The 21,794-nt window shown below is 38.6% G+C and overlaps 4 protein-coding genes across 4 annotated transcripts; 3 read left to right on the top strand and 1 right to left on the bottom strand.

Moving 5' to 3' along the window:
* Positions 1-241: 241 nt before the first annotated feature.
* On the top strand, positions 242-4,559 carry dram1 (DNA-damage regulated autophagy modulator 1). The gene is made up of 8 exons (XM_068307548.1): positions 242-314; positions 696-976; positions 1,318-1,385; positions 1,883-2,025; positions 2,114-2,291; positions 2,401-2,459; positions 3,084-3,176; positions 3,263-4,559. The coding sequence occupies exons 1-8, from the start codon at positions 312-314 to the stop codon at positions 3,299-3,301; spliced, it is 864 nt and encodes a 287-aa protein (XP_068163649.1). The 5' UTR covers positions 242-311; the 3' UTR covers positions 3,302-4,559.
* Positions 4,560-4,698: 139 nt separating this feature from the next.
* washc3 (WASH complex subunit 3) lies at positions 4,699-8,044 on the bottom strand. Its single transcript, XM_068307549.1, has 7 exons — positions 7,860-8,044; positions 6,699-6,797; positions 6,527-6,592; positions 6,304-6,441; positions 6,088-6,195; positions 5,942-6,006; positions 4,699-5,846 (listed from the first exon to the last, which is right to left on the bottom strand). The coding sequence occupies exons 1-7, from the start codon at positions 7,908-7,910 to the stop codon at positions 5,753-5,755; spliced, it is 621 nt and encodes a 206-aa protein (XP_068163650.1). The 5' UTR covers positions 7,911-8,044; the 3' UTR covers positions 4,699-5,752.
* Positions 8,045-8,777: 733 nt separating this feature from the next.
* si:zfos-932h1.3 (uncharacterized) lies at positions 8,778-14,615 on the top strand. The gene is made up of 9 exons (XM_068307547.1): positions 8,778-8,915; positions 9,407-9,609; positions 9,685-9,783; positions 9,869-9,964; positions 10,047-10,157; positions 10,262-10,376; positions 10,977-11,769; positions 11,947-12,005; positions 12,092-14,615. Exons 1-9 carry the CDS (start codon positions 8,882-8,884, stop codon positions 13,603-13,605), a joined length of 3,024 nt encoding a protein of 1,007 aa, XP_068163648.1. The 5' UTR covers positions 8,778-8,881; the 3' UTR covers positions 13,606-14,615.
* Positions 14,616-17,166: 2,551 nt separating this feature from the next.
* Positions 17,167-18,255, top strand: LOC137589074 (tetraspanin-7-like). Its single transcript, XM_068306525.1, has one exon. It carries the CDS (start codon positions 17,167-17,169, stop codon positions 18,253-18,255), a length of 1,089 nt encoding a protein of 362 aa, XP_068162626.1.
* The last annotated feature ends 3,539 nt before the right edge of the window (positions 18,256-21,794 follow it).

Genomic DNA, 21,794 nt, shown 5'->3' with positions numbered 1-21,794 from the left:
AAATTTCCCCTCTTTTTCTTTCAAGTGGCTGTTGAATCGTTTGTGTTAACTCCGCTTCACTCTACAGTGTTACGCAGAAATGCGTTCATCATAATTTTTTGTCCCATTTTTACATCTTCTGTGTCGTCTGGCCCACTTGGTGCAAACATGCATTTTATCTGGGATTTTGCATTTATTTTGGATGCAAATTGGCTAACAACAAAAAATCCCCTGGCTCACCCGCAGTAAGCGGCCATTCCACTGACGTCACCAGGAGTTGGGGTGGGTTCATGAGGTCCCTGCTGTTATCGCTGCTGACATGCTGACAGCTGATGGTGTGTAATGTTGTATTGGACTCACATGTTTGGTGTAATTTTGTTTTTATTCTGTTTCTTTATTCCAGTTATTTTGTGCTATTAGTCAAAGTAAAATTATCATGAAAAGTGAATAAAGAACACAAACTACCCAAATACATGTTAAAATAAACTCAAAGGTGCATTTCCAAAAGGCTTCAGCGCACATTTACGCTTTTATACTATAATTAAAGTTAAATTTAACATTATTTGAATACATAACCCCCCCCCCCCCTCCACTTCCACACTTCCCGTCACTGTTATTACAGGAACCAACGAACTCCTCCACAAAAAGAAAGTAAGATGAAGGGAGAGAGGAAGCGCTGTTGAGTGTGTGTGAATTTTTTTTTTTTTTTTGCGTAGGCAGGACTGCAGGGGGATCTTTTAGAGGAAGAGGTTACTGTACACATCTGCTTAGATCAGATTTATTCCCACCACCATGTGAGAGCCGTTCCTCCACGTCCCCCGGTGGCTGTGTGTCGCTCCGCTCTGCGTGTGACGGACCCGTCCGAGATGTTCTGGTTCATGCAAGGACTCTGCTTTCTGCCCGCCTTTCTTGTCATCTGGTCCTCCTGTACTTTCATTATTTCTTATCTGATTGCGCTTCTCAAACATGATGTGGACCCAGTCTTCCCATACATAAGGTAAGTTTTATTTACCTTAACTCATTCAGCAAGGCTTTGCTGAGTCTATTCGGACTTCTAGACACAATATTTTTCGCGATCTCTGTGAAACTTGAAACACTTTTTGAGTTTCGTTTTCCTTCCTGGCTTTCCTCCACTTGGGTGGTACCCGAACTCCATCTACACTTGAGCTGGTTTAGGAGACATAGAGGTTTATGTCTTTTTACTTTTTATTTTAATAGGTGTCCAGAAAATAAATTTCAAACTGAAAGACATTCATTGTTGAAGTCATGATTTAGTATGTACACATTCAACAACAGCTGAAACACAGATGTTTGTTTGGGGTTTTTTCCACTTTTCAGTGACACAGGTGCAAATCCCCCAGAGAGCTGCATTTTTGGCCTGATGACATTCATCGCTGCATGTGCAGGTTTGTATTTATGCATTTATTTTGTTTTTCTCACCTCTGACCTAAACCACTAAGCAACTTTGGACTTTTTCTATAAAGGAACCAAAACTTCCAGAGATTTCCTCTTTTCTGAAATTGAAAGTAGATTTCATCTCTCGGGATATAAGCAACTGTTTATCTCACTGAGCTTATCTGAAATTCACAAGACACTTCAAAAGTTTTCAGCTCATTTAAATTGTGTGTAAAAGTAGATCAAAGGAGGCAATTATTCATCTTGAGCTGGATTGTAAATAACTTTTTGATTTTCTTCATCTGTGCAAGATCTTTTTAAAGGTTTCATAACATCGTGAAAATCAATAATTGGGTAAAATATTTTTAAAAAAAGCTTGGACACGAACAACTAATGATACTCCAACAAGATCATATTCGAAATCTTTTTTTTAATTAGTGACACACCTCTGATAAACAGCTTAGAGGTCCCTAACATTATGACAAATACATAATTTACTTTTTCACAGCAACAGCCACCATGTACGCCAGGTACAAGTATGTGGAGAAGCTGACCAGAGACACAGGATTGCTGAAACCGTGTCTAAATAAAGCTGCTCTCGTGCTTGGGATGATCTCATGTTTTGGCATGTGTGTTGTCGCAACCTTCCAGGTGTGTGTTCACACATGGTGCACATTTGAGTCAGTAAAATAACTTAATGTCATGTTTAATGCTGTATATTGTAATGTGACAATTGCAGGAAACAGCCGTGGAAGCAGTTCATGACATAGGAGCACTGCTATTCTTCGTCCCTGGTGTTGTTTATGCAATCCTCCAGACTGTGATATCATATCGAGTCTTTCCATTTGGATCATCCGTGTGTGTGTGTCGAGCACGTTTGATAGTTGCCGTCATTGCTACTGTGGCGTTTTTCCCCAGTATCCTTCCACAGAAGAAAAAAAAAAGACTGTTTTTATATGTTAACATGCTTCAGCATTACAAATGCCAGTAATTTCTAAATTCCGTTTTCCTTCATGTATAAAACAGCTGTCATCTGTGCGTTCTTTGGGAGACAATCCACACTCCACAGAGACCCCAATGATAAGGTGGGCTAGCTTTGTTACTATGTCATTTAAGGTAGTTAAAAACTGTAAAAATGAGTCAACAGACAGATAAATAATCATTTATATTCAAAAAATGTTCTTTTTCCTGATGATTCCAAACCAGGAATTATGGTTAAGACTGTAAACAATTTTTAAATAGTACATTAAGTATAGTTCAGCTGGACAGATGGAGTTTGTCCAGCGTTCTCTGAACAAATGACAGCAGCTCCAGCACACACGGTCATTCATCTCCCATCCAATAATAGGTTTATTGGTAACAATAAATAATAACAGCCGTTTGCAAAAACAAATGACAGAAAAATAATTTAAATAGCTTAAAAGAGTTTAGTTAGGGTATATCTCCATATTCATCATGAAAAGCTGCTTTTAATGATCAGTGGAGTCTCAAAATTATTTAATTCCAGTTCTGTTTGGACTGTTAATCAGACAAACACTCTTTTGATGTTAAAATATTGTACTTTTGAATTTAGGATAACCATTTTCACATTTATCCATTTAAACAAACTACAACATTACAGTCAAATCTAATTGATAATGGAAGTGTTGTGGTAACACTTTACACTTGTTGAATATCTACTGACGGCAGCGTCTGCATCCTCCCTTCAGGGCTATTCCTTCTATTTAGCCAGTGCCGTGTGTGAGTGGATTGTTGCCTTCAGCTTCATCTTCTTCTTCCTCACATACATAGATGATTTCAAGGTGATCATTACACCATCACACACAATTCTTTTCTTTTTTTTGTTTCTTGTCCTCTCCTTACCACTGTCCATTTTTATTTCCTGCAGCTGTTCACCCTAAAAGTGACAACAGAATACGAGGAGTAGTAAGGATCAATCTCCCAACAACCAGCAATATTATGTATGAATGTCACTTTTTAAATTTTAAAATGGAGATGCAGTTATCTTATGTGAATCAAATGTTTATATTTCCAAGCATGGATTTTTACAGCAAGGTTTTGTGTCACATATCATAAATTTGTGGGTACTTTTGTTCTTTAAATCATTGCCTGGAGGAGAAACACATCCTATATTTTTGTGATTTTTTTATACAATCTGACATAATTTTATAGTTATTATTGCTCTGGGTGCCATAAAGCCACCTTGCACTTTGTTCGAAACTGTTGCCACACCAATATGACATATCCTGTGTGACTTGTGACTACTAATAAAAGTAGCTCATTACATGGAGAATACATGACTAGCATTCATGTGGTTAAGTGGGAATTCCACTCAAGTGAAACACAGTTGTCACTTGAAGTGGGGTTATAGTTCAAATGCTCAAAGTTGTTCTTTTTTACATTACTGCAAACTGTGTGTTAGGACTCACTGTAAACTATATTGAAGGGTTTCAGCTGATACTGTTTTGTCGATTTTCAGTACATTTACTGTGAAGATTTTGTAAACATCTGCAGCCTGGAAACAGTTCATACAGTATAATTAGATTCAGGTCACTTTACAGTCAAATGCAGATTGTTTGTTGCACAACAGAATTTTCAAATGCAACGGGCTGTGATTGGTCTGCATGTTGTTCTTGGTTTTATAAGGGTAAGAATTCAAGTATTACGCACATTATTAGCCTTCAGATTTTTAACAATAATTGAAGCTTGTGTCGGTTTCGACTCTTTTATACCATTACTGGTGGTACATGTTCTGTGACACTAGGAAGACCCTGGGCACAATTGAAGAGGCTTTGAAGCCTTTTGGGAGAAAATAACATCTGGACAAATGGGAAGATGAAGAAATACTGTCAGGTTACTTTCAATTCAATTGAAAAAAAAACCTGAATGAATTGAACTGAAGATACCCAGACAGTATAGAACTTTGCGTTTTCAATCAACTTTAACATCTGAGAGGACTGTAATTTCTGTGCTATATGTCATACATACATGGTACATTTGACAATAAGATTGACTGTGACTATGACTATAAACTTATGATATCAGCTGATAAAAAGAAAATACTTGAGTAACTGCCAAAATAGAAGATACCCTTTTACATTGAGTATCAGCTGCTTTATTGGTCTGGCCAGTACTTTTCTGGTGTTCTGTTAGACTTTCAAAATAAATGTACACATTTTTTAATCAAACTGTCTGCTTGTTTATTACAGATCCCAAACTCCTGTTTATAAAGTGCTTCCCAAGCTTCTCCACCCTCAGATTTTAACAGTAATGATAGTGTAGTTAACATTATTAGAAATGTCATGAATGCAGTTTCACTTGTGCTAAAGCAGTTTACCAACTTTTTATTTAATCACAAGTTCTAATCAAATAAAAACCATGACAGGAAAATATGCAGTCTTTCTTTGACTGCCAACATTCATTATTGATTTGTTGCATTTTATTGTTGACATACATTCTACATTTCTCACTTACCAAGACATACAGAAAATGTAATCGATAATTTTTTAGAAACTGTGCTACATTTTCAAAAAACAGACTTGTGTGGACAATAAAGACCATCCATTCAAAACCAGGACATTTTGTCTGATAGCAACAACAGAACAGACTCCTTATACAGAATGTGTTTAGCATTTGTTTCTCCAACATGACCATGTTTGACTCCTTGGAACTGTAAAAAGAGATCCACGTGAACCTAAAACGCCTGAAATCCTCAGGGCTTCTCAAGTGCAACTTGTAGATTCTGATTGATGTTAATATTGACATATTAAAACCACAAAGTTTAATGCTCCAAAAAAAGTAAACAAACAAAAAACAAAAGGAAAAACACAAAAGCCTATACTGTAAGTATTCTGTGAAACTCCATATTTCTGGAATGACTATATAATTTTTTTAAATCATAATAATATTCCTGAAATAACTTTATTAAAATGCTCCATAATGACAGCAATATGCATTTGTCTCCCGTAGAGCTCATTACAAAGAGGCTGAATCTTTGATGAGTGTCTGGAAATATCTTACTTGTCACATTAATGTGGAAAAAAGAAGATCCCCCAAAGTTGTCAGTATATTTTTACTTTCTGCACAACAATTAATTTCTCCTATCAGTCTGCAGACACTCAATATGGAAAACCATTTGTCAAAAACTGAAAATGATTTGTCAAAATCAAAACTTAAGCAGTGAAAGGATGATGATGAATGAAATTACACATTGAAATTACAATCACTGTGGTTGGATTCTAATGTTTCAGGCACTTGCATTTGCTCATCACTGCTACAGTTACCCCAAATTCTCCTTCTGAGTAGCTGCCTACAGCAGTTCTGAATAATGGATGGACTTCGCATGAAGCTTTTCAGTGGCAGGGACAGATGAAAGATATCAGTCACTGAACGAGGATTCGCTGTCAGAGCTGGTGGCACCAACATCCTCCGTGGTCCCTGTTTCCCCATCAGGCACTGGGGCATCCGGTGTGCTGTTGTTGGCAGTGGAGACTATGTTACAGGTCTGTCTCAGAAAGTTGTTCAGCAAATCACATGAATGCAAAGAGTTTCAGATATGACCACTCACTCGAGCAAGTTCGGATCCAACCCCTCCAAAACCATTTTATTCCTTATAGCCATAACTGGGACGCCCTGTGATGGATAAAACATATACAGTATTTAGATAAAATTGTTACCTTCACATCCCATAAACAACTGTTATTGATGACTTACCACTTGAACCATCTTCAGGTATCGAGCATAACGTGCATCTTTAGCCACTGTCATGACATTGTCTGCAGCTGCTTCTGTTTTTTGTGTTCCTGCAGACTCTGGAGCCATCTACAACCGAATTGTAAATATTAACAACATTATGGAAGGTGAAAATAAGCCTGTCACAGTCAAGTGTGACAGAAAAATATGGTGGATTTGGAAAGAATGTGTACTTACCTCTGGAGGAGGAGGGGGCTCTGCTGGCTGACCATCTGTCTGATTCTGATTTGAAGTAGTGAGTCCATTGGCCTGACTTGGTTGCCGCTGACTGAGTCCATCTATTGTGACATCCTCCAACCCAGGAATGGAGGAAAGCTACTCACAGCATTAGACACATGATCAGTGAATGTACACAGTCACAAACTGCTGACAAAATTACTAAAGAGGCTCAAGAACTTACCTTGGCCTCCAAGATGCACAGTGTTGTTTCAAGCTGCTGTATGCGGAGAGATATGTTTGCAAGTTTCTGCGGGAAAGTAGATATTTAGTTGTTATCAATACTGTGTTAAGGGTTAGTTAGGACTGCAGACATAAGACAAAAGATAACGGTAAAGATAAGAACATTTACAAACTTCTTCACAAACTGTGGAAAACCGGTTCAGGAACCGCACGGTGTGCACCACAAACTGATTGAGATAGGCAACAATTCTTCTCTGTTGAATAGCAGGGACCTGAAAACGACAGAGACAGGGAAGGCTTGGACAGCATTCAAGGTGCAATGTAGTGTGTATTCACGATGTCGTAATAAAATATAAAAAGATTATTTTTTATCAAAACTGAGTACATATGACTACTGTAGTGTAGCTATGGAATTAAAGTATATATAGCTAAGCCACATGGTGAGTGGGTGGATGATTGATTTAATAATTCCAAAGGAAATTGCATATTTGTGTGGTGCAATACTCACCAATACTTCATTTACCTTCACCTGTATGTTTTTTAATAGCAAAGCCCAAAAGGTCTTTGCAGCAGGGTGAAAATGCCTTAAAACTACTTGGTAAAGATGTTTTTTCTGCTGAAAAGCAGTTTCGAAACTTTTGTCCATCATCGATTTTATAATTTACCCAGAATTGCTACTAAGTCTGTGGATGAGTTGATCTTGTTGCTGATTCAATCAATCCACTAGCTTTCAAACAGATTCTTGGCCAGTCCACAATTGTGACAAAGTTTTCCTCCAGAAACTAGGGCATCCCATATCACTGCATCTTTCAAAAGGAGATATTTTAACAAATTAGTGGTAATTTGTAATTATTTTAATAAATCCATCGTGGCTATTCCTCTAAAACATTATGCTGGGAATTATCATGAAACAATCCCTGCATGTAGATGTACAACCTTTAGAAAACACAACATTTCTCAGCCGGGTTTTACCGTCCTAAGAGTCAAACACATGAACTGAACTCTAACGCGTTATAAAACCCAAACTCCTGATAGGAATACAATATCTTTCAACACGTTTTGCAGCCCGTTGACATTTAGGATTAAGATCGCCCCTAATCTGTCAAAATTTTAATCCCAACTGTTAGCTTGGAACAAATGTAGCTTCCTTCTGAGCACAGTGACGTTTGCTGAAGGAAACTGTCGCCAGCTTTACTTGCTAGGAAAACGACCTTACTCAATGAATGTCATTGTCCATCAGTTTTCAGATAACTGTTTTGCAACACATTTCCAGCTCATTTCTTGTTTTATTATTATTCTAAATATAGTTTGACGCTGTTCAGCTCTTTACCAACCTTGGTCAGATCGACGCCGGAACCCACAATCGGTAGGCCGTCTTCATCCATGTTGGAATTATAGGTTTCTAGGCGATTATAATGTACTTTTGAATTGGATGTCCCTAGAAAAAAATATAAAAATTTAAAAAAACGACGTTATACAGACTATTTTGCAGTGAATCAATTCATGTGACCCTGGTGGTGACGGTAGTGACGTCATCAAAACACGTCCGTTAAATTATCCAATAAGAATGCAGATGTGAAAGTTTTATTTTGAAGTGTCCTTTTTCGCTGCAGAGAACAAACCCTGTCATATTTTATCTTATATTCTATGTCTTACATTATGTATTTTGATCATGTGCGATAGACTTGGAAACATTTGCAGAGCAAATAACTTTTAAAACCCCAAAACACAGATAAATCATGCTATTTCAACCCCAAAAATAAGTAATTTTAATGTAATTAACACATTTCCGATTAAGAGTAAAATGGTTCTAACCGTAAGAACAATAAATGTGAGATTTATTTGATATTTCGTAAGTTTTACAGTACTTGAATGACAAAAATGCTGAGAGCGGACATGTGGTTTAACACAAAATGTTAAATATGTGCAAATTGTATATTTGTTATTTAATTGCATGTTACCCCATGAATCATTTCGCGTCAATTAAATCAAGGGTTTCAGAAACTAAAGATTACGACAGGAAAAAGTATAGAAGTTTCAGACACTAAAAATGTGACAGCTTTATCATATGTACCATACTTTTTTGAATGTTGGGGACCAAAACTTAACTCTTTTTATGGTATGACCAAATGACACTTCATCCCTTATACTTGAACCTACCTTTAGACAGATGAGGAAATTATCGCTATAGAATAGTGGTAATAAACCTAATTTGAGACCTTTATTTTGAAAAGGGGAAACGCAGGCGACGAGTTGAGGAAGCGAGAGTTTGCGTGCTAACAGCGCATGTTAGCTAAACAATACCTAATCTTATTGTATATTTAGTTCTGAAGGTTACAGAACAACTATTGCATGAATGGAGGTTGCTGGTTCTACAGATAAAATCAAGGGTAAGTATTCTAGTACCTTTTTACCGCTGTACTTGAAGGCAGGTTGTGTTTACTTTGTTCAGACTCTTAGCGGGATGCGTGTATTTAAGGGACTGATTAGATTCAGCAGCTGTCAAGGTAATGCTCTTACCCTATAAAAATGAATTTAATAGATTAAAATTTTAACTATTAATATCACGTAATACAATCAGTTGTTCTCAGACTCGCACAGTCCGATGCTGCATCCGTTTGCAAGTTTGAAACGTTCATTAAATAGTTTTGTTCAGTAACTATACGAGTCCATGGGTTTATGGATGAGTGTCATGGAGTAGCTAACAGGAAATCAAATGTTGCTCTCATTTAGCAAATTAATATGTGTATATTCCATATCATGTTAAGTGCAAAAGACTATGTTATGCCGATTAAAGTATTTCCGAGTTAATCTTCAGCTGTTTTTAGTTAAAAAAACTCATTGATGAATGACTAACTTTCATATTATTTTTATGTTTCAGTCCCAAGCCTGCCATTTTCATCCCTTCGCCTCTTGGTTCCTCCACTGCAGCTTCTGTCTGCAGCGATGTGGCAGCTGGTGAAGCAGAAGGATGTGATGAATTATGAGAAGATCCAAGAGTTTGTGTTCATGGTGACTGAAGCAGTCCCTGGACTCATCAACCAGAGACAGACAGCCCAACTCATTCTGGGTCTGAGAGCCAGGGTGAGCAAGAAGCATGCATTTTGTCAAAACATAAATGTTTATGATTTTGGTTTTAACAATTTGTTCATATTTCAGTTGATTCTGGAGCTTTGCAAAGACTCTGCTCGGGGTTCTGTTGATTCTCAAATGATCCAGAGCTATTTGGATAGGCTTCCAATAACATCCAAGACAGATGTAAGTACAATGAAAGAATGCTTGTTTGAAATAAATAAGTGCTAATAGAAGTAATCATTTATTGGCATGAATCCTGTCGCTGCAGTACATGGATGCTGAAGTGAAAACAACCGAGTCCATTTTCATTGCCCTTGTTCAGAGTTTGCTGAAAGATCCAGTTGAAAGAGCATATTTCTTTCAGGTCAGAGAGACCATTTCAAAGTTAGAGAATTCTCTTCATTTAATGCTCTTTCTTCAGTATAATAAATATCCTTGTTTTGTAGGAGGTGTTCCCAGTTCAATATGGGCCAAAGTATGATGCTGCTCTCCATGTGTTACTGTGGGAGTTGCTTTCAAAACTTGAAAAACTGCGTCCAGTCCCAGATTTAAAACAGGTATTCAGCCCCTTCATCCAAATGTCTAAAATTGTTTTACCTCTGCAGATCTTACAAATTTGTCCACAAATCTCAGGGTAAAAACAGCTGTCCTGTGATTACAGACTGCAGCCTGGCTCGGCTCTGCTCCTCCTGTGTTGGAGGAATGTGTTCAGTCTTCTCCAGAAGAGTTGGGCTTGATCTTGGAGCTCTACAAATCTTCAGGACTTCTGAAACCATGTGAGTTGTACCGAATAAGTATAACAGATTTAACAAATTTAATCAGATCTCTGATGTCATTTTCTTAAATATACGGATACACAACTGTTTCCATTGTTTCATGTGTAATGGGTACGGAAAAATTCAAGACTGCCTTTGCATCTCTGCCTTCTCTCAGTGAAAGTGTGCACAATTGCACAAAAATAGCCTAGAGAAAATTTTACACATTTTCTAATTTATATATACATTTGCTTGTTTTCCACCGCAGCTTTATCATTTTGAAATATGATGTCTAACAACTGGCTTTTACTGCTACATTAATCAATGTGAAAAGAGAAAGAAAACACCACTGTGACTTTTTTAATAAATAATCCCAAAAAAGTTTTAGGTGCTTTTATATTTATGCAATATTGATATCTATCTGAAGTTACTGTAACCTTATTTTCTGTACCAGGATTAAATACACAAAGCTATTTTGGTGTTTTTGATTGTCAGCCTGAAGAGTACAAACAACGTTGAGATGTCACCTGATCTTTGGAATAAAAATGTGACAAACCTTTTTGCAATTATCTGATATTAGCCTTAAAATGGCAAACAACTGGTTCTTTCCCTTTCTTACAGGTGGCCCTTCCTCCGCCATTGGCAGCTGCATCATGTCTGCTTTATCCATTCCTCCCTCTCAAAAGACAAGCATGTCTGTCGGACTGGAATCAATCCACAACTATGCTAATATTCTAAACCCTGTTACGTTAGTCGGAGCAGACCAGTACAGCATTGTGGCTGTCTACACTGAAATTGAAGATGGAGCCACTGAAGTGGATGAAGAAGAGATCAAGTCAGCTGAAGTACAAGTACAAACTGATTTCTACGAAGAGGAAATAGTGGCTGTTGGTGCTGATAATGCTCATGCTGAAGAAGGTGGCTGCTTTAGGCCAGAAGAAACCAGTGAAACTGTTAATGTTGCTAAAGCTCTGGAGACTCTGACAAAGACTTTTTTACTAAGGAAGGAGAACCTCTGTCATGATGTAGTGACAGAAAAGTGTAATGATTCATCGCTTAATGATGAGTTTGGGTCAGGAAATGCACTAGATGAAGACAAAACACACGAAGGACACGAAATGAGGGAACCAAGTGATGAGAAAAAAGAGAACATTGTTGAGGAGGTGATGGAGAATTTCCAACCTGGTGACTTAGAGATTATAATGAACTCTTGTACAGACTTGAACGATAATCATGAATCCTGTTATCTCCACGAAGAAACATCGGATGTCTCTGAAACAGTAACTGAAACACACCAGTCGGACGGTTTTTCTGTGCGTCGATCATCTCGTCTACAAACAAAGTCTTCACCCAGTCAGAAGGGGACACATAAAATCAAGAGGCCGTCCAGCTCGAGTAGCGAAGAGCCAAAAATGTACACAAATATTATACTTTGTCTTTTTATATATTTCATTTATTGTGCTAAACTAAGGTAGCTGATGATTGGCTCAGCAAGGATGAACTATTAGCAGATAAAAAGGAATTCATTTTCTAGTGTAAAATATAATGTATACATTTAAAGATTCAATATCAACATTTTTTTATTCACTAGGAACAAAACTGACGGATCACTTGCCCCCTCTGTGATAGCCATCAAAGGAGATGACAATGGTAATACTTTGGCATGAAGTCAAGAAATGTCTTGAGCCCTTTTGAATGAAATCCGCATTTATTTTATGTCTTTATTTTCTATGCAGGTGATTCTGATGAGATGACATCCATAATCTTTACCTGCTCAAAGTGTCCCTTCCATAACTCTGATGAAAACAGCCCCCCTCACTTCCACAGGCAGACAGTTCAAACTGAGGTGTACAGGAGACTTTTAGGGTCCAACATTGCCCCGTCTCCCTCCAGCACGGATGAAATTTTTACATCCATCAAGCTTTATTCCAAAGGAAATGTTGTGCAGAGCGAAGCAGAACAGCCCAACAATCAGAGCAACATCAGCGAGTCTCAAAGCCAAAGCAGACAGAAGGCCCCCACTTGTGAAACCTGCGGGAAGACGTTCACCCGAACATCAGACGTCAGACGGCATCAGCTGACTCACACCGGAGAGAGACCGTTCCACTGCTCACAGTGTGAACGAAACTTCCAGCACTCGTGGGATCTGGCCAAACACCAGAGTAAGCAACACGGTGTGGCCACCTCCTTCTCCTGTCAGCTGTGCAGAAGCACGTTTGCTAACCTCCGCACGCTGACCGTCCACCATAAGAAGCTACACATGCAGGAGAGCCAGCTTCCTCAGATCTGCTCCCTCTGCAGCCAAAGGTTCTCCACTCCATCTGAGCTAAAAGAGCACAAAGAGTCTCATGTCAGCAGTAAACGCTACATCTGCCGTCAGTGCAATGAAGGCTTCGACTCCCTGCTCGCACGCTGCCAGCACCGGCAGGTGCATCAAGTCAAACGTCAATTTAAATGTCAACACTGCGAGAAGACATTTACACGGAGATCTGATGTCAAGAGGCATCAGTCTACCCACACTGGGGAGAGACCGTACCAGTGTGACCAGTGCAGCAAATGCTTCTCCCTCCGCTTTATGCTCATCAAACACCTCCGTGTCCACACAGGCGAGCGGCCTTTCCAGTGCTCTCACTGCCCCAAGACGTTCACCCTGGTATCTGTTCTGGCCAGACACGAGAGGATGCACACCGGGGAGAAACCTTTCCTCTGCTCTCAGTGCGGAAAGGGCTTTTTGTCACAAGGGGAGCTTTCTAAGCATCACAGGTCTCACGTGGACGACAAACCTTACTCCTGCCCTCAGTGTAACAAACGTTTCAAGAGCAAGAAAACCCAGCAGGAACACATCATCTCCCATAGCGGCGCCCGGCCGTATCCGTGCACCTACTGCGGGAAGGGCTTCACCAAACCTTACGCGTTGACCCGGCACAACCTCATCCACACAGGAGAGAGGCCCTTCCCCTGTGGACACTGCGAGAAGTCGTTCCTCACCCTCAGTGAAGCTCAACTGCACCAGAGGATTCACACAGGGGAGAGGCCATATCCTTGCAACATCTGTGAGCTGAAGTTCAAGAGCTCATCAGAGTTGGCACGTCACAGGCGCTGCCATTCAGGACTGAAGCCACACTGCGAGCAATGCATGGAAACATTCACATCTAAAGCCAAGCTGAAGAAACACATGGAAACACACAGGAAAGAGAGAGAAGCAGCACAGTGTGTGGACTCTGATCAGCCTGAGCAATCAAACATTTGAACAAATCAGAGACAATTTCAGTTTACATTATTATGCAAATAGTGAAATAAATCAGCAATTATTTTTGTAAGGACTATTTACATTTACAGTCTTTAGTATATTTCACATGTTTCGATCAGGAACGAACATATTTTATGTTGATCAGGTGAGAAACATCCAAAGTTGCATAAAACGAATGATTGAAAACTATTTTAAAACAACATACATAGCATGTGCAGCTGTACTGTTATCTTTATGTTGAAGTTTCCAATAGAGAAACAATTACGAAAGTGTTGAAGTGTGAAATGGAGACTGAAATTGAATGAAACTATTCATTGAATATATTTTCACTCCATAAACTGTGTTCTTTGAGCGTAATGAAGCCTGTATAAATTCAGTGAGGCAGAAGTTCACTGCTCAAAAGTCGGGCAGCAGACCACAGGCTGGCTACCACATTTACATGGGTAGCTTTTATTCAAATAAAAACAACTACGATATTTTAATTTTAAAATAGTACTTTTTTTGTTCTGCTTGATTTTTTTCGTACAAAGGCAAACCACTAAATAAATATGTGTTAACCTTAAATTGTGCCACTTTCAGCTGTAGTGTGATTGGGTTCTTGTTCCACATTCCTACTTGTTGCTTCATCTGAATATGGATTTAGTTAGTTTGCTCCTTTGCCACATGATAAAACAAAAATGTAACAATAGAAATGTTATTACCATATTTTTTTAGTTAATTTTTTTGGACATACTGTATTAATATAACAGACTTCACCACTTCTTCACATTTAACAAGGTATCAACAGCAGAATCACATTTAACATTACTGAATCGCATTTAACGTTACTCAGGAATATCTGGAAGTGCCTTTAGTGGAGACTGACTATAAAGAACTTTTCAAAATATATTCTGTCAATATAACATCAGCATTTTTACAATTACTGTATATGACATTCAGTGTACCAATATATGTACATACAATGTACTAACAGCCTATAAGCAATGAAAATAATGGGAATAAAAATAAAGAGGAGGATGAGTAAAGGGGTGGAAACAGTTTGGAAAAAAGTAGTTAGTGAAATGTTTAAAAAAGTGCGTAAAGTAGAATCAAGAAAAAACAGGAATGAGTACAAGGCAATCTGCAGAGCTTTTATAACATGGACAGTCATTATTGTTTAATGTGAAATTTTATTTATATCTTTCTAAATTTCTTGTGCATTAAGGATAAAAAATCACACAAAAAAGTCATTGGTTTCTCTCTGGCACTATCATCTGGTAAAAATTGAAATTGTTCAATTGTAAACTAACATAAAAATTCATGACATTCCCACCAGTAGCAACAATATGTTTGCTCCTGATTAGTTAATATTAGTACAGTATCTTAATCTGCTAAACCATGGTAGAACACATTGGACATATATATCTGGACATCATCAATTGTGAAAATTGTGATTGCAGCATCAGCATATTCCAAGATGCAGCAGTGTTCCATGTTTACAGATTTACAACACTGGTAGCATGGCTGTAAATATAGTCTTCTTATTAGTCCTTTAGAACTACAAAAAATAATCCTAATCCCATCAGATGTAACAAATTAAATAGAATAAATTAGTCTTTGGTCAAATGGCTACTATATACACATGCAATCTGTAACAAATAGATGAGCATCGATGTAAATTTGTTATTCTCATTCTTTACAGGTACGAATGATGGGAAAACTCTTCTTTAAGTTGTTCACTAGATCCAATAATACAACTTCACAAATGGAAGAATACTTGAGGTGCCTTTGAATCCCATCTTGCATGTGTCCAGTGATGTATTTCCTTCCTATCTGTCCAGAGTACACATAAAACTCAATGAGTTGCTGGTTATAAAATGCTAAAGATTAATTATAAAAACCATAAACCTGGCCTTCATTTCCTCCACAGAAATCCAGCTGTCTGAGCTCACTGTTTTCATTTTCTCACTGTTGTGTTACTTGGAGAACAAAATGTAACACAACAGAGATTTCAGAAATCTGAACTTAGACTATTAAGATCTTTTAAAATAGTCCACAGAAAATGTATTTCACGCTATTAAAAATAATAACAGCCCAATAATCAAAATGTGGGGTTCTAAAATTGTGAAGTCATGCCACACTGGAGCATTAATTCCTTCTTGTAACCTTACCTTACTCCTTACCCAGACATCTGTGTGGGTAATCCCTTCTCTGTCATCATGTGACTAAAATACTCATTCTAATAAAAAAGAGAGACATTTTAATGTGTCCAATTAACTAAAACGCTTTAATTAGCCTCAACTGAGCGTGGATGGAATGGAGGCACATGCCGTGAACGAGTCACTGGAATAAAACTGGCAGCATCATTTAACAGGGAACCAACAAATTGCAGCCATATTACCATCTTAAGGGAATTATTTAAAGGTGGGTCTATTTTCAGCATAGCATATACAGTATTTTAATTCTATGTTAATCAGTACTGACAAAGAGATCAGATGAGAGAGTCTGGGTTTTCATAATTACGCAACAAATGAATTTGTTTTCATTTCACAAAGTTAATTTCTTGGGTTATGATTCTAATTTACATTTAATAATCATAATGACTAAATAAACAGAGATTTGTTTTAATATCATGCTGCACTGAAAGTAAACATAACATACCAACCAATGATGGACCATGTAATGAGCAGACCTTTATTATAATTGCATCAGAGAGCAATAAATGCAGGGACAAGTGCCAAAATTGACCTTAAATTAAAATAGATCATAACATAAAATTCTGACAAGACACGATGAGAAACTTCAGTCATTGATTCATTTATATAATTCAACTTAACTTTCTCAGCATTGTCTAAAATAACTGATTAATGATTTATTGTTGTGCGATGTGCAATTAAGACTTTTCTTTTTTGCATAAAATAAGGCAAAGATGAGCTGAGGATCTGATTTGTGCACCAAATAATCTCTGTTTCTTCTAATAATTTATGTAGAAACATGTGTTTGAATTGCACTTTAAAAAGACGACATTAAAAAAAGTTATTTTTTTCAGCCAACTTATTTTTTAAAAATAAGTCTTACCACACTGAATAAATCATTGCACCGCTTTTCTCTTGTCCTTTCATTACTCAAATCAACTATAGTAACAGTCAAAGAGATGCCTCCTCCACGCCGAGAGAGGGTGTGCAGCGGTGCACTTCAGGTCTTTCCTACTGCAAACACCTCTCATCCTGATCTGAGGGAGAGGCAGCAATGATCCTGCAGATGTTGGGATGTGACCATCAGCATAGGAATTTGAAGAGCTGCTGACCATGCAGGTGGAAGGACTGCTTGGGATAAGCAAATAAATAAGGTGGACGCAAGAGGGCTGTGGATGCAGATAACGGCACAACGCAACCCCCATCGCTGTGATTTACAGTTCACTTGGCATTGGTGGTGTTGGTGGTGGATTAATAAGCAGTCGTAAAGGAGTGGGGGATTGAGTGTTGCAGGGGCGTAAGAGCGAAGGTGCTGATAGAGGGGGAAAAAAGGAGGAGGACTGTCTTCGAAAGAGAGAGGGGAATAGGTAAACCGAGGGACGGGATCATGAGCTTTTCACTTCGCTACGGCTCACTGTCTGCTCTGCCGAGTCCCAACCAACAAGCTCTGGATTGGGAGCACGATCAGCTGGCCGTGCGACGACTTTCTTCCCCACGGGGTCTTGACCTGCTCAGTCCCCCTCCTCTTCCTCGTCGACCTTCTGCAATCCCTGGAAACTTGCCGTCACCCTACCAAACCAAAGAACAGCAGCTCCACCAACAACAGCGGCACCTATCCTTGTCTATGTGCTCAGACGCCTCACTGGCACCCCCTGCACCACCACCTGTGGCTGCTGCCCCACCCTGCTGCCGCCCAGTGGGAGTCATGCACCTACTGCGATTGGGTCTGCTCGCCTTCAGCTGCCTCTTCTGGGCAGCTGGCCTGGCCATCTTCACCCTGGGCGTATGGGCACAGATTTCCCTCGCAGATTTTATGCTGCTGTCCGCCAATCGCTACCCCAATGCCCCCCTCATCCTTTTGTCTACAGGTGCAGTTGTCACCACCTGGGGCTTTCTAGGTTGCCTGGGAGTGGCTGCAAATCTGCCCTGTGTGCTTAAGGCTTATGGGTTCTTTCAACTTGCTGCGCTAATAGCAGGTTTAGCCACTGGACTCTCGGGCCTCTTCTATCGTGAAGACATTGCCGGAGGATTTCGGAGTGGCTTACAGCGAGCGGTGGCCGGCTACACAGAGGATGAAGGCCGTGCTGATGCATTAGACAGTCTGCAGAGAGCCCTGGAGTGTTGCGGGGCTGAGAGTTGGCGGGACTGGCTTACTTCTGACTGGGCTATCCAACATATGACCTTCCTGCCCATGGAGAATGGCACCTCTGTGTCTTTACCTGACAGCTGTTGTATGAGGCGCAAGGGTTGCAAGAATCGACCTCTTCTGTCAGATGATAACGAAGGAGTAGTTGCTGCAGGAATCCATCCACGCGGCTGCTTTGGCAAGGTCTTCAGTATGGTCAATGACAACGTCTTCCACATTGCCATCACTGTGTTAGGACTAGCACTCACCCAGATTGGAGGCATTGTCCTGGCTTGTCTGCTAGCTAACAAACTGTCACCAAGACAACGTCAGCGTGTGGTCGCACATTAACGGTCAATTTTTGGGACTAGACAACCAAGGACTGATCCATTTGCAGATTATTTTAAGTGGAATGAGCTCCTCAAATATTAGCAGAGTTGCAAAGTGAGTGGAGTTGGATAAGCTTCCACGACCAGCTCATTTTCCAGTTGATGTCAAGGTAACAGACCTTTGGTCGCCCTTCAAGGCTAGGATCAGCTTGAATACTATTACTGTTTAAAATCATCAAATAGTTTACGAACTTAATGGTTTGTTGAAGCAACATTCAGGTGTGCATGCACAAAAGAGACAGGAGAGAGATCAACTGCTATTCCTGCTGAGCATTTCAGTAAGATGGATCAAACTTATTTTGATCCTCTGCATCTCACACAAATAGATATGCAACAATAGGACTAACCTTAACCTTAACTAAGCTTCTGTGTCTCCTTTCTGGTCATTTGGGTAACTTATAAAATTGCCTTTGCTCGTTGATACATGTAACAGTACACCAGCACAGGAAGGTCACTGCAGACTACAGATTTGAAAACAGTGATGTTCTTTAAAATAGGGAAATTTTTCTGACAGGCTTAATAGTCATTGTGTGAACTAATATAGGAAAGGCTTGAATGTAATTGGTATTATGAGAAAAGTGTCCTGCAGTGCAGGTTTAAATGATAAAACTAACAAAAACCAAAGGTACTCTTGAATGATCCAAAAGCGTACTTGCTTCTACACTGTGAGCCTTTAAGCTAATCTTGAAAGGAAAATGAGAATGTCAGAAAGCAGAAACTCCTTACACTTTGCAACTCTCTAATCCTCATTATTTTCCTGACTTTGTCTTTGGCATAGTTTTAGAAATTTCCACCTCCATTCTGAGGAGGTGAGAAACGACAAATGAGAAGTGTGTTCATTTTGTGCCTGCAGGATGTCTGGCATCACAAATTTGATTGATTAGTAAATCTAAAAAACCTCTAAATTTTAATACAGAAATTTTGTGTTCTAATTTTGCAAAATGCTTTGGTTTTAAATATCAGTTTGGACTAACTTGCTTCTCGATGTTGATATAGGCTGAATCCAAAAAAATACATTGTAAAAAATCATTAAGGCATAAATTATGTTCATTTTGGTGCATCTGACTCCTGAATGAGTGTTCACCAGCAGTTTTCCACTTAGACGATTGAGACTGTGTTCAGCAGATGTTCAGGTCTACATCATTTAGTTTTCCCATCACAAAAACTCTGTGCTATAATGGTCCTTTTGAGAGGAGTTCATTATTTGCTGTCGTCAGCGGTACTTTGTGCTGTTTATAGATCTGACTATGTAGCCGGAGGTATTTCCACTGTGTTGAGGTGCTTTGCTAAGGTGACTGCTTGACAAATGTTCCTCCAGATGTCTCTTTGTTTCTAGAGCTTGTCTATCCCGAAGCACAGCATTGTTTAAATTCATGAATATTGTGAATGGCATTTTACTTTATTTGATCCATACATTAATGAAATGTTCCTACAGTGTCCTAAAAGCTGTGTATTGCATGAAACACTAACGTAGCAGAACAAGAACCGTAAATTGACTTAGAAAATAGAGATATACAGTATTTTCCTTTGCTTTCTTGTCAAGAGGTATATGTCATGACTGACAAAATACGAAATGTTAGATGTTAGAAAGTGGATTTTGTTACAATCTGATGGATCCAGGTAAGCTCTTTTTCTGTTTTTGTTGACCATTTTTCTTTTGGTAAAGTGTTTGTCTCCTATATGAAGCACCATGATGACATAAGAAATGTAGGATAACAAAAGAATCTTCTTTTGTGTGAAGTTTATTCAAATGGAATTTAATTTTAGAATTTATTTTATTTCTAAAGTTAAAAATGTAACTTTTTTTTTCAGATAGAAAATTAACAAAAATTGCGGTGAACAGGACCAACTTAACCATCATTGTCCCAAGGTGGAGGATCCTGGATATTTCATGCTTGTTGTGTTGAGAGATTTGAAACTTTTCTATTCCCGAACTATATAATTTAATGGTCTGATCTTTCAGATTCCAAATTTAAAATCCAAATTATGTCAGACAGTCAACAATTCCAGCTATTTGATTCCCTGTGTTATCCTCAGGTAGTAAGTTTCTTGACTAACTCTTGGCAAGAAAGGGAATAATAATTCCCCCAAAATATCTATTTTCTTCCTGAATGTGACAGTGTTTTTATATTATGAATATGATATTCCCCATGTCTGAAGACTGCACAGAGTACATACAAATCCACCCACCAACACACACCCTACCTTTTCTATATGTGATGCCCTTTTCATTACCCTTGTAATTATGATGTATGAAATATATCACATTTATGTATCATAGAAATAATCAACAGTACAAACAAGCATGACTGAAACAGTAAACTATATCTGTCAACTATAACCAGAAAATCTTTGCTTCATTACAGGATATGATATTGATTTGAGAGAGAATGGGAAGGTCACGGTCTATATAAATTGCAACAGCATTTCTCTTATTTAGTCTAGCAACAATATACCTCTTATTTACAGACCTTCTTGGAATTTTTCTTTTTTTACTTTGTGAATGTGGAAACAAGCAAAAAATATACCCCCCTTCCAAACAGTGTGCAGGTTGTACCTTCTGGCTGCATTTTAAAGGCCTTCAGAAGCAGCTTCCGTTCTTTATTTTATGAGGAGGCCTTGCTGGAAGTGTGCCAGAGTGGTAAATTCGCAGCACTGGGAGTGGTCAGTCCTAACTGGAACCTCTGTCCTGGCAATTCTGAGTTATGGCTAGCTGAATGACATCTAATTTCCACCACCTGAGACAGTGGTGATTACATGTGACCTTGAAGAGGAGGCATCGGACACAGATACCCCAACGAGTGTGGTGAAACATTAAACTCTAATGCAGCATTAACACCATCATGTAACAGAAAATAAATTGGATAAAGTGGTACATTTTCACAATTTATCCACACGCTTTCTGACAGATTTGATGCTTGGAAAAGGGAAGCTTTGGACTCTGGGCTCTAACCATGACATAATAATGATATTGACTGGCCTACATCATGCTCCAATAAGGCTTGCTGTTGCTTTCTGACTAATTAAACTTTCCTTGTTTAACCTACTTTGCCTGTGGTTGCCACATCCCCATCAGCAGTTTCACGACAGAAACGATGAATGATGAGAGATGTTCAAGCAACACCTTTAGATAGAAAAAAATACAAGGAGCAATTTACCGAATATAGAAACCACTCCTTAAAGATGAGGATCAGATTAGAGAATATAGTTATGTTATGATATACAGTATATAACAACTTGATAACACTATTCATTTATTGAATGTATTTTATATGGATAATGACCCTCAATTACACAAGTTGGGTAACGGACTTGGAAACAAACTTGGATCATCACCTTTTTTGAATGTTCTTGTGTCTTTAAACGACTGGCTGCCCCTTAAACTATAAGATTTTGAACTTCTAAAATAAACACTGCTTTATCCTTAAACACATGGGTGTGTCTGTAAATCCTGCCTCCTGATTCTGACAGCAGGGATTCATTCCTCTTGCTTAATTTTTG

The sequence above is a fragment of the Antennarius striatus genome, chromosome 22, assembly GCF_040054535.1.
Source record: "Antennarius striatus isolate MH-2024 chromosome 22, ASM4005453v1, whole genome shotgun sequence".
In the NCBI taxonomy this organism is placed as follows: Eukaryota; Metazoa; Chordata; class Actinopteri; order Lophiiformes; family Antennariidae; genus Antennarius; species Antennarius striatus.
The sequence above is the reverse complement of the archived record's forward strand: the minus strand, read 5'-3'. Positions and strand labels throughout refer to the sequence as shown.